Source organism: Neoarius graeffei, chromosome 2 (genome assembly GCF_027579695.1).
Source record: "Neoarius graeffei isolate fNeoGra1 chromosome 2, fNeoGra1.pri, whole genome shotgun sequence".
Lineage (NCBI taxonomy): Eukaryota > Metazoa > Chordata > Actinopteri > Siluriformes > Ariidae > Neoarius > Neoarius graeffei.
Window position 1 is genome coordinate 77,567,617 of NC_083570.1, and position 13,710 is coordinate 77,581,326.

General features: G+C 40.2%; 1 protein-coding gene across 1 annotated transcript; it reads left to right on the forward strand.

Annotated features, from left to right (window-relative positions):
- Positions 1 to 11,119: 11,119 nt before the first annotated feature.
- lrrc4ca (leucine rich repeat containing 4C, genome duplicate a) lies at positions 11,120 to 13,063 on the forward strand. The gene has a single exon (XM_060909822.1). It carries the CDS (start codon positions 11,120 to 11,122, stop codon positions 13,061 to 13,063), a length of 1,944 nt encoding a protein of 647 aa, XP_060765805.1.
- Positions 13,064 to 13,710: the final 647 nt, after the last annotated feature.

The window sequence follows — 13,710 nt, forward strand, 5'->3', positions numbered from 1 at the left end:
AGTGTTCTCCTGATGGTGGACTCATGAACATTAACATTAGCCAATGTGACCTCACCAACTATTGTGGGTGGTAGAAATGGGCAACTGGACTTGCTTGAATATTCTTGAAAATGTTTCACCTCTCCTCCAAAAGGCTTCCTCAGTTCTGTCTGACTAATAGGGAGTATCCTACTCCCTATTAGTCAGACAGAACTGAGGAAGCCTTTTGGACAAGAGGTGAAATGTTTTCAAGAATCTTCAAGCAAGTCCAGTTGCCCATTTCTACCACCCACAGTTTACTATGACCTGGATGATTGAGAATCTTCACAGACATCTCACCAACTATTACACGCCTTGCTCTTGGAGTGATCTTTGTTGGTTGACCACTCCTGGGGAGGGTAACAATGGTCTTGAATTTCCTCCATTTGTACACAATCTGTCTGACTGTAGATTGGTGGAGTCCAAACTCTTTAGAGATGGTTTTGTAACCTCTTCCAGCCTGATGAGCATCAACAACGCTTTTTCTGAGATCCTCAGAAATCTCCTTTGTTTGTGCCATGATACACTTCCACAAACGTGTTGTGAAGATCAGACTTTGATAAAACAGGGTGCCCACTCACACCTGATTGTCATCCCATTGATTGAAAAACACCTGACTCTAATTTCACCTCCAAATTAACTGCTAATCTTAGAGTTTCACATACTTTTGCCATTCACATATATGTAATTTTGGATCATTTTCCTCAATAAATAAATGACCAAGTAGCATATTTTTGTCTCCTTTGTTTAACTGGGTTCTCTTTATCTACTTTTTGGACTTGTGTGAAAATCTGATGATGTTTTATGTCATATTTATGCACAAATATAGAAAATTCTAAAGCATTCACAAACTTTCAAGCACCACTGTATATGTAAGTGTCAGTTCAGAATGTCAGATGCTATTTATTTTTTTAAAATATTTATTTCACTTCCTAGTGAAGTATAGTGAAGCATTGAGTATGAGGCATTGACTTCCACTGATGTTAAATGTCTGTGTGTAACACATCATATTGTCAATCTCAATCCATATTTACTTACTGGGTATATATTTACCTGTGCAATATTACTCTCTTGAGTTGTTTTACTTCTGAGCAAGTTTGGGTTGCATGGTTTGTGCTTAAGACTGTGCAGTTGTTTGTGAAAGGATGCCAAGCAGAATGCCATCACATTTGTTCTCTAAACTATATTGTGTATATGGAATATAATGAATATTCAGTCATTACATTTAACCAAATGGCATTGACATAAGGGAATGGCTCTCTTTTGACAATGGAAGGCCATTATCTTACTCTATAATTGCAGGATTACCATCAGTATTAATTCTGCCAGCTTGAGGGCAGAAAGATGAGTTCATAGAGTACATGACACAACAAACAGAGATGCAGAAAATTGAAAATTATATCACTTCCACTGATGTTAAATTAGGCCTCACTGCATGGAATCAGAGCTAACTGAAATGTAGAGCATAGCATTGCATAAGATAGATGTAGTGGATATTGCACTGATTAAAGAATACAAGGAGACTTCTCAAACAAATGATGATGATGGTGATGCCACTATTTTACCTTATCATAAAATTAAAATGAATCATTGTTGATCATCCTTAACACAGTAAAATGTTTTTTTTATACAAAAAAGTGCTACAAGCAAGTTGAAGCCAAAATGGTGCCCATTCACACCTGATTGTCATCCCATTGATTGAAAACACCTGACTCTAATTTCACCTTCAAATTAACTGCTAATCCTAGAGGTTCACATACTTTTGCTACTCACAGATATGTAATATTGGATCATTTTCCTCAATAAATAAATGATCAAGTATAATATTTTTGTCTCTTTTGTTTAACTGGGTTCACTTTATCTACTTTTAGGACTTGTGTGAAAATCTGATGATGTTTTATGTCATATTTATGCAGAAATATAGAAAATTCTAAAGGGTTCACAAACTTTCAAGCACCCGTGTGTGCATGTGTGTACATACACACACTGGTTCTTTTTTTTTTTTGTCCGAATCATAAAAGTAATTGGCATCTGTGGTCCTGCTGACATCTGGCTGTACTCTGCTAAATCACTGTTTCTGCACTCTGTAAGTCGCGTAGCTGATGTCTGAGGACAGCATGGGATTAGACTAAGTTCATATCATTCGTTAAACAGAATTGACATTTACATCACCACTAAGATCTCTGTTGCATTTACAGAAATGTGGAGCAGCTGCTTGCCCTCTTCAACTTGCTTGTAGCACTTATATATATATATATATATATATATATATATATATATATATATATATATATATATATATATGTGTGTGTGTGTGTGTGTGTGTGTGTGAATAATCAGCCCTGCATTAATACTTAAAGTTAATGTACATCAGTGGTTTAGACCCTAAGTGCAACCAGGCTTCAGCTGTTTATATTATCTAATATGTTCTTCTTTGGCGGCACGGTGGTGTAGTGGTTAGCGCTGTCGCCTCACAGCAAGAAGGTCCTGGGTTCGAGCCCCGGGGCCGGCGAGGGCCTTTCTGTGTGGAGTTTGCATGTTCTCCCCGTGTCCGCGTGGGTTTCCTCCGGGTGCTCCGGTTTCCCCCACAGTCCAAAGACATGCAGGTTAGGTTGACTGGTGACTCTAAAATTGACCGTAGGTGTGAATGTGAGTGTGAATGGTTGTCTGTGTCTATGTGTCAGCCCTGTGATGACCTGGCGACTTGTCCAGGGTGTACCCCGCCTTTCGCCCGTAGTCAGCTGAGATAGGCTCCAGCTTGCCTGCGACCCTGTAGAAGGATAAAGCGGCTAGAGATAATGAATGAATGAATGAATGTTCTTCTTTTTCATTTAGCTGCTGAAACACATGGATTATATGTTACTCATGACCAACAGTGCATCTTCTGGCTTTTGCTTCTGCAGCAGGTGGCCTCGTGCACATAGAGACTCCCTCCTATTTATTCTGTTCTATGAGTCTCGATATTTCTGCCCTTGCTACCAAGCCATTCCCAGTCAATGAAGCCAAAGGCTAGCCTGCCATGGTTTACAGATGCTGTCGATAGTACACTCATGAATTTTGCACTCGCAGTGTGTGGTGCAAGCTGAAGTGTACAGTACAAAGCTCAATCTGAAGCTTTTTTTTTTTAACCTAACAGGCCTTTAGCACCTGTGAAGCCATAGCAGAGACCTGAATCCCACACTTACATCAATTGAATATTGTACTCATCAAAGAAAACTGCATGAGCAGCCATTTCCTCCAGCTGGAACATGCCATTGGTGCTATTTTTGCCTGAATCATCAAAGTCATTGGCATCTGTGGTCCTGCTGGCATCTGGCTGTACACTGCTAAATCACTGTTTCTGCACTCTGTAAATTGCGCAGCTGATGTCTGAGGACACCATGGAATTAGAGTAAGTTAATATCATTTCTTGAAACAGAATTGACATTTACATCACCAGTAAGATCTTTGTTGCATTTACAGAAATGTGGAGCAGCTGCTTGCCCATAGAATCTGCCAATAAATCCTCTATGGTTTTGCTGACAATGGTGGTTGAAAGTTTGTGAACCCTTTAGAATTTTTTATATTTCTGCATAAATATGACCGAAAACATCATCAGATTTTCACACGTCCTAAAAGTAGATAAAGAGAACCCAGTTAAACAAATGAGACAAAAATATCATACTTGATCATTTATTTATTGAGGGAAATGATCCAATATTATATATCTGTGAGTGGCAAAAGTATGCGAACCTCTAGGATTAGCAGTTAATTTGAAGGTGAAAATAGATTCAGGTGTTTTCAATCAGTGGTATGACAATCAGGTGTGAGTGCACACCCTGTTTTATTTAAAGAACAGGGACCTATCAAAGTCTGATCTTCACAACACATGTTTGTGGAAGTATATCATGGCACGAACAAAGGAGATTTCTGAGGACCTCAGAAAAAGTGTTGTTGATGCTCATCAGGCTGGAAAAGGTTACAAAACCATCTCTAAAGAGTCTGGACTCTACGAATCCACAGTCAGACAGATTTTGTACAAATGGAGAAAATTCAAGACCATTGCTACCCTCTCCAGGAGTGGTCGACCAACAAAGATCACTCCAACAGCAAGGTGTAATAGTTGGTGAGGTCACAAAGGACCCCAGGGTAACTTCTAAGCAACTGAAGGCCTCGTTCACATTGGCTAATGCTAATGTTCATGAGTCCACCATCAGGAGAACACTGAACAACAATGGTGTGCATGGCAGGGTTGCAAGGAGAAAGCCACTGCTCTCCAAAAAGAACATTGCTGTTTGTCTGCAGTTTGGTAAAGATCATGTGGACAAGCCAGAAGGCTCTTGGGAAAATTTTTTTTGGATGGATGAGACCAAAATAGAACTTTTTGGTTTAAATGAGAAGTGCTATGTTTGGAGAAAGGAAAACACTGCATTCCAGCATAAGTTCATGAGGTTGTGTTTTTTTTTCCATTTTCCATTTCCGGTTGAGAGTACGTCATGCTCATACTGGCTGCCGCTTCTCAGCAGAGCTTTTTATTTTACCTCTTTTTTTGTGTGTGTTTGTCTAGTTTGATGTTTGAGTGTTTTGTCTGCCGGTCGTGCTGTAGTTCCGGACCCAGTTTTGGGCGTCGGTTCCCTCCTGGCCTTGTTTCGCCATGGGTGATGTCTGTGCTCCTAGCTATGGACTGCAGTGAGCTCGTTGCTCATTTTTACATTGTGGTTGTCCAGCGTTCTGTGCTTGGCATAGTGTTCCAAGCAATGTTGTTTGGTGGTGTCATGGTGGTTGTGCAGGTGGTTTGGGATGTACTGGCACTCTACATGGCGGTGCTTCTGTGCTCGCTTTGTGGATCCATGGCGTGGTGTTCCGAGTGATGTTGCCTGGAGGCATCGCAGCGGCTGTGCTGGCAGTGTGGGACTTGTTTTCATGCACCTTTTGGTGGGACTGTGGCTGCTACACCATTGGAATGACATTTTGGCCTCTATTTGGTAGACTTTTTTTGTTGTTGTTCGCTGTAGTTATAAAGTGACCTTGGGTTTTGAGAAAGGCGCTATATAAATTGAACTTATTATAAGAACCTTATCACATCTGTGAAACATGGTGGTGGTAGTGTCATGGTTTGGGCCTGTTTTCCTGCATCTGGGCCACGATGGCTTGCAGTCATTGATGGAACAATGAATTCTGAATTATACCAGTGAATTCTAAAGGAAAATGTCAGGACATCTGTCCATGAACTGAATCTCAAGAGAAGGTGGGTCATGCAGCAAGACAACGACCCTAAGCACACAAGTTGTTCTACCAAAGAATGGTTAAAGAAGAATAAAGTTAATATTTTGGAATGGCCATGTCAAAGTCCTGACCTTAATCCAATTGAAATGTTGTGGAAGGACCTGAATTGAGCAGTTCATGTGAGGAAACCCACCAACATCCCAGAGTTGAAGCTGTTCTGTATGGAGGAATGGGCTAAAATTGTCAGAAGTGGCGAGCTGAGGTGAAGTCAGGACCCAAGAGCAGACTCAAAACAGGCAGTGTACAGAAAATAACTTCTTTAATGAAGTTGAGGGCAGTGATACAATAGGGCTCAGGCAAAAACCAGTGGTCAAAGAATGGGCCAAGAAGTCAAAACACAGAAGAGCAAGCAGGCACGGTCAGGGACAAAAACAGGACAGAAAAATCTTCACCAAACCTGAAGAAAACAGGGACAAGGGAAACCCAGACAGAGGAAGCAAAAAACACAATCCAGAAGGACAGGCAGGTAAACGGGGCAAAAACTGGACAGAAAACTCAACAAAAAAAAAAACATGGAACAATACAGGCAGGGAGAATTGAGAAGTCACAATACCAAAGGGCTGTAACGAGGCTAGGAAAGTCTGCAAGAGACAGTCTAGCAACTGGAGTAGCTCCAAACAGCTCTTAAGAAGGCCCTGGCTGATGGGAGAGGAGTGGTAGCAGGTGTGGGAATGCCGCTTCAGGGAAAATGGCCTATAGCAGGGCAGGACTGGATTCCTGTCCCAGATCCGGCCTGGAGTCGGCATGGAAGTCCCACAAACTCAGGAGTGGATGGACTGGACTGGACTGTGACAACAATTCCTCCAAGCCAGTGTGCAGGACTCATCAACAGTTACTGGAAACGTTTAGTTGCAGTTATTGCTGCACAAGGGGGTCACACCAGATACTGAAAGCAAAGGTTCATATACTTTTGCCACTCACAGATATGAAATATTGGATCTTTCTCCTCAATAAATAAATGACCAAGTGTAATATTTTTGTCTCATTTGTTTAACTGGGTTCTCTTTATCTACTTTTAGGACTTGTGTGAAAATCTGATGATGTTTTAGGTCATATTTATGCAGAAATTTAGAAAATTCTAAAGGGTTCACAAACTTTCAAGCACCACTGTATAAGTTCATTTTGTCTTCAACTTGCTTGTCATAATTTTTTGTATAAAAAACATTTTACTGTGTTAAGGATGATCAACAACGATTCATTTTAATTTTATGATAAGGTAAAATAGTGGCATCACCATCGTCATCATTTGTTTGAGAAGTGTCCTTGTATTCTTTAATCAGTGCGATATCCACTACATCTATCTTATGCAATGCTATGCTCTACATTTCAGTTAGGCCTAATTTAACATCAGTGGAAGTGATGACATTTTCAATTTTCTGCATCCTCTGTTTGTTGTGTCATGCACTCTATGAACACATCTTTCTGCCCTCAAGCTGGCAGAATTAATAATGATGGTAATCATGCAATTATAGAGTAAGAGAATGGCCTTCCATTGTCAAAAGAGAGCCATTCACTTATGTCAATGCCATTTGGTTAAATGTAATGACTGAATACTCAGTATATTCCATATACACAAAATAGTTTAGAGAACAAATGTGATGGCATTCTGCTTGGCATCCTTTCACAAACAACTGCACAGTCTTAAGCACAAACCATGCAACCCAAACTTGCTCAGAAGTAAAACAACTCAAGAGAGTAATATTGCACAGGTAAATATATACCCAGTAAGTAAATATGGATTGACAATATGATGTGTTACACACAGACATACTCAATGCCTCACTATACTTCACTAGGAAGTGAAATAAATATTTTAAAAAATAAATAGCATCTGACATTCTGAACTGACACTTACATATACAGTGGTGCTTGAAAGTTTGTGAATGCTTTAGAATTTTCTATATTTGTGCATAAATATGACATAAAACATCATCAGATTTTCACACAAGTCCAAAAAGTAGATAAAGAGAACCCAGTTAAACAAAGGAGACAAAAATATGCTACTTGGTCATTTATTTATTGAGGAAAATGATCCAAAATTACATATCTGTGAGTGGCAAAGGTATGTGAAACTCTAGGATTAGCAGTTAATTTGAAGGTGAGTCAGGTGTTTTTCAGTCAATGGGATGACAATCAAGTGTGAGTGGGCACCCTGTTTTATTTAAAGAACAGGGATCTATCAAAGTCTGATCTTCACAACACATGTTTGTGGAAGTGTATCATGGCACAAACAAAGGAGATTTCTGAGGATCTCAGAAAAAGCGTTGTTAATGCTCATCAGGCTGGAAAAGGTTACAAAACCATCTCTAAAGAGTTTGGACTCCACCAATCTACAGTCAGACAGATTGTGTACAAATGGAGGAAATTCAAGGCCATTGTTACCCTCCCCAGGAGTGGTCAACCAACAAAGATCACTCCAAGAGCAAGGCGTGTAATAGTCGGTGAGGTCACATTGGCTAATGTTAATGTTCATGAGTCCACCATCAGGAGAACACTGAACAACAATGGTGTGCATGGCAGGGTTGCAAGGAGAAAGCCACTGCTCTCCAAAAAGAACATTGCTGCTCATCTGCAGTTTGCTAAAGACCATGTGGACAAGGCAGAAGGCTATTGGAAAAATGTTTTGTGGACGGATGAGACCAAAATAGAACTTTATGGTTTAAATGAGTAGCGTTACATTTGGAGAAAGAAAAACATTCCATTCCAGGATAAGAACCTTATCCCATCTGTGAAACAGGGTGGTGGTAGTATCATGGTTTGAGGCTGTTTTGCTGCATCTGGGCCAGGACGGCTTGCCATCATTGATGGAACAATGAATTCTGAATTATACCAGAGAATTCTAAAGGAAAATGTCAGGACATCTGTCCATGAACTGAGGCTACATCCACACGACAACAGCAACGAGATGTTATTTAAAAATATATCGCGTCCAAATGGGCAACAATCAGTAAAATATCAGGTCCATATGGCAACGCAACGCTTGCTGAAAACAATGCAATACACATGCCACACCTCTAGGGGTGCTGTAAGACGGTCCCTTCGGAGACACCAGAACAATAGAAGAAGTAACGACGCATGCGCATAAACTATTATGCGCGAGACTTCATATTAGCCACAAAGTCAGGAAAATCTGTTTGTAAAATTACATTATAATGACCAAATACAATGAAAAGTATTTTTCCAGTCTCACCTGTGAAAGGTAATCCCATGTGATCTCGTTTGGACAGAAAACCTGTTGGTACAGTTAAACGCAGCTAATCTTTATTCTCCGCTTTGACCTATCCAAAATGGCGGCGAGGATGATGTATGATTCTACGCGGAAGGCGGCGTCTTCAATGGTCCGGAATAAATTGAATGATACACGTTGATGGATTAATTTGTTGTTTTTCACCTGTGAAAGGTAATCCCATATGATCTCGTTTGGACGGTAAACCTGTTGGTACAGTTAAACGCAGCTAATCTTTATTCTCCGCTTTGACCTCTCCAATATGGCGGCGAGGATGACGTATGATTCTACGCGGAAGGCGACGTCTTTAATGGTCCGGAATAAATTGGATTAATTTGCTCCTCTACGCCCTTTTTGAGGAATGTATTGTCGGACTTAAATCAACATCTGAAGAGGTGAGATCGCTCCTTTTTTCCCCTATTTTTCCTGGCGGGATTGCACCATTACACAATAAATATTCACAGTGAAAATATTTTGTAAGCGCGTTTCATGAACCAAATTATAGGATTTGTTGACAACTCGCATCGCAATGAGAAGATCATTGGCACTACTGGTGTTAAGAATCAGACCATTTCATAAATGAATATTTTGCTGTAGAGCTGCAGTGTTTGTACAATTGCATGTTTTTGCTTCACTATTACTGTCACTATTCTGCTTCTTGCATTACTACTGTGAACTAACACTGAACATAATAATAATAATAATAATAATATCCAAGCTCGTGTTTCACTCTCACTAGTGCTCTGTAAGGCTTTTTCCTGGTGATATCCTGGTGATATTCGTTACACTTCTACCCGGCGTGAAGCACTCACAGTCATGTGGTTGTGACGTCATCGTAAACAAATCCGTTCTACTCATCCAGACGACTTCACAACGGCAACGTTGCCAGATCTTTCCACTCTGGAACCCGTTCTCAAAAAGATTGCATTTTGGGCACCCAAAACGCCGGTGCCGTGTGGACGCCAGGCCTAAACGATAGGCAATTGTATCAGAGTCACCTGAATCTGTTGCCGTGTGGACAGGGCCTGAATCTCAAGAGAAGGTGGGTCATGCAGCAAGACAACGACCTTAAGCACACAAGTCGTTCTACCAAAGAATGGTTAAAGAAGAACAAAGTTAATGTTTTGGAATGGCCAAGTCAAAATCCTGACCTTAATCCAATCAAAATGTTGTGGAAGGACCTGAAGCAAGCAGTTCATGTGAGGCAACCCACTAACATCCCAGAGTTGAAGCTGTTCTGTATGGAGGAATGGGCTAAAATTCCTCCAAGCTGGTGTGCAGGACTGATCAACAGTTACCGGAAACATTTAGCTGCAGTTATTGCTGCACAAGGTGGTCACACCAGATACTGAAAGCAAAGGTTCACATACTTTTGCCACTCACAGATATGTAATATTGGATCATTTTCTTCAATAAATAAATGAGCAAGTATAATATTTTTGTCTCATTTGTTTAACTGGTTTCTTGTTATCTACTTTTAGGACTTGTGTGAAAATCTGATGATGTTTTAGGCCATATTTCTGCAGAAATATAGAAAATTTTAAAGGGTTCACAAACTTTCAAGCACCACTGTACATAAACACACATACAGTAGAGTTAGATTAGCAGTATTCCCAGCGCAGCAGGATTTCCAACTTCACTCACTCTTCGTCAAAGGCACATTCATGCACTGTTTTCCATCCCCAGTGTAGTCACATCCATGCCTCTGAGCATTTCTGAGTGATGTAATGAGAACTCTCCGGACATGTTGGCTTGATTGAAGGACTGCTACATGGGAAGTCTCACAGTTGTTTGTGACACACAACCCCCCCCCCCAAAAAAAAAAAGTCCGCAAAAATAAATTAAGCACCACTAGTTGACCTGTTTGCCTGTATCCAGGCAAACATGTCAAACAACAAAGAAAGCAGGTCTCATGATCGGACTTCAGCTTTATTCAGATAGGATGGGGAAATGCTTGGAATATGTTAAATATTGGCTTTTATAAAGCACATTGCTGAGGCCACCCATAGTGACAGTGTAAAAGGATTTTTTTTTTGTCTGTATCTTGAGCTTTACATGGTTCTAAATGTTCTGTGTGTACATGTTGCTGTAAACAACATAAAGTAATTTAATTCATATTCCATTGTGACTGGAACATGTTTCTGTAGCATGCATCTTTGAACGTGATTTTTTTTTGTGTGTGTGTGTATACACACACACACACACACACACACACATATATAAAATGTGTATATTTATTTATTTATTTATTTATTAATTATTATTATTTTTTTTAAATCCAAATGCTATTTACCAATAATCACAGTGATTTCTAAATGCAGTGTTTGTTCATCAGTATGTCCCACCTGTTGTTTTCTGTAATAAACATACATTGCTGGCTCAAATCAATCAGTTACCACCAAGTAAATAAACAAAAATTAAATTTAAAACATCTGTTTTAGAATAATTGTTATTGCTTTATGTTTAGTCACAATCAAGGCTATGTAAGCATGGCCTACATAATTTTGACTGAGACCTTGACTTAACCAAGAACTAACCTACTTTCATTTTCTTCCAGCTTTCCCATTACAACGCACACCAAAGAGTGGACAGCCATCCTACGAATAATGAATGTTGAACAAGATGACCTTCTTCCTACAGCAGCAGATGATGAGAGGTCCTAGGTGGAACCGGGCCTTGTCTGACCCATTGTTTATACTGTTGCTGGCCTTGCAATTGCTTGTGGTTGCTGGCTTGGTGAGAGCCCAGACTTGTCCATCCGTCTGCTCTTGCAGTAATCAGTTCAGTAAGGTCATTTGTACACGTCGTGGCCTGCGAGATGTACCAGATGGTATCTCTACAAACACCAGGTACTTAAATCTACAAGAGAATTTAATCCAAGTGATCAAGGTAGATAGCTTCAAGCATTTACGGCACCTGGAAATCTTGCAGCTCAGCAAGAACCATATCCGTAGTATTGAGATTGGAGCTTTTAATGGATTGGCCAGCTTAAACACCCTGGAACTCTTTGATAACAGGCTAACTACTATACCTAATGGAGCATTTGAGTATCTATCAAAGTTAAAGGAGTTATGGCTGCGGAATAATCCCATTGAGAGCATACCATCCTATGCCTTCAACCGGGTGCCCTCATTAAGAAGGCTGGATTTGGGTGAGCTGAAAAGGCTCTCATATATTTCAGAAGGTGCTTTTGAAGGCCTAAGCAATCTGCGTTACCTGAACCTTGGCATGTGTAATCTAAAGGAAATCCCTAATCTTACACCTCTGGTACGTTTAGATGAGCTGGAGATGTCAGGAAATCAACTTTCAGTTATACGACCAGGTTCTTTCAAAGGCCTTGTCCACTTGCAGAAACTGTGGATGATGCATGCTCAGATCCAGACAATTGAAAGGAATGCCTTTGATGATCTTCAGTCACTTGTGGAACTGAATTTGGCTCATAATAACCTTACCCTGCTCCCTCATGACCTCTTCACACCGCTGCATCATTTGGAGAGGGTGCACTTGCACCACAACCCATGGAATTGTGACTGTGACATTCTCTGGCTTAGCTGGTGGCTCAAGGAAGTAGTACCAGCTAATACCAGCTGTTGTGCTCGCTGCAGTACCCCTGCTAGCCACAAGGGAAGGTACATTGGTGAGTTGGATCAAAACTATTTCCACTGTTATGCACCTGTCATTGTGGAGCCACCAACTGATTTGAATGTGACAGAGGGCATGGCAGCAGAACTAAAATGTCGGGCAAGTTCACTGACATCAGTCAGTTGGATTACCCCCAATGGGTCGATCATGACACATGGAGCATACAAGGTGCGCATTTCTGTGCTAAATGATGGAACATTAAACTTTACAAATGTTACAATGCAGGACACAGGAACATATACATGTATGGTTAGCAACTCAGCAGGTAACACCACTGCCTCTGCTACACTAAATGTATCCTCAACAGAGAACAGCAGTTTCAGCTATTTTACCACAGTGACGGTAGAAACAATTGAGCCATCAAATGATGAAGGGCACACCATAGTACATCAGAAAGTGGGTCCAACTCCTTCTTCTGGAGTATGGGAGACATCTTCCTTAGCTTCATCAACCACAACAACAACAACCCGAATGCAAGTCTCCACCAAGGCCACAGAAAAAACATACACCATCCCAGTCACAGCACTGGGAGATGGCTCTCTCAACACCCTAGATGAGGTGATGAAGACCACTAAGATAATCATTGGATGCTTTGTGGCCATCACACTAATGGCTGCAGTTATGCTGATTATCTTCTACAAAATGCGCAAACAGCATCATCAGCAGAATCACCATGCACCAACACGAACCATTGAGATCATCAATGTGGATGAAGACTGCATGACTGCTGGCCCAACTATGGAGGGTCATCTGACTCTGCCACCTCTTGAGCATGAGCATCTTAACCACTACAATACTTATAAGACAACATATAATCATGCATCCACCATCAACTCTATACACAGCTCTGCACACGAACCTTTGCTTATTCGGGCCAGCTCAAAAGACAATGTACAAGAAACCCAGATCTGAAACTGTTTTTTTCATAATGGTTAAAAAACAAACAAACAAACAAACAAACAAAAACCTAAAAGAGAAATATCTGACATTTTCTATCTAAAGAAAATGGCCCCAGGTATTGATGACATGGAAGTCCATGTGCAACAAATAAGCGAATGATGAAGGCAATTAAATGACTTTGGACACTAGAGTATGTTAATTGTTTCAAAGTGTCTTTACCTAACAGAAGTTATTTATTTATAAAAAAAAAAACCTCTACTGTGGTTATTTCAAGTAAAACAAACAAAAAAAATCTGCAATTATTTTTCCAGCAATCATTTCTCCATGTTTTATTTTAGGATTGATAAAAGTGGTTGGTTTACTAATATGGCTTCAAACTCTATGTGTATCCTCACAATCTTTCATTTCATACTATGTGCTGATTCATTAAGTGATTCACACCTAACTATTAAAATTCCTTCTTGTTTCTTGTGGGTTTTTTTATGTAATTTTATTGATTTATTTATTTTTATGAACTCAGTCACCACTTTTAAAATCCCTGCATGCCATTTTAGAGGCTACTCTCACACGTCACCACCAACCATCTTAATGTCCAGCTGGTAATTCTAATGAATTTAATGCTTGATTAAACCTAATCATGTAATTGTCAGGACATATTG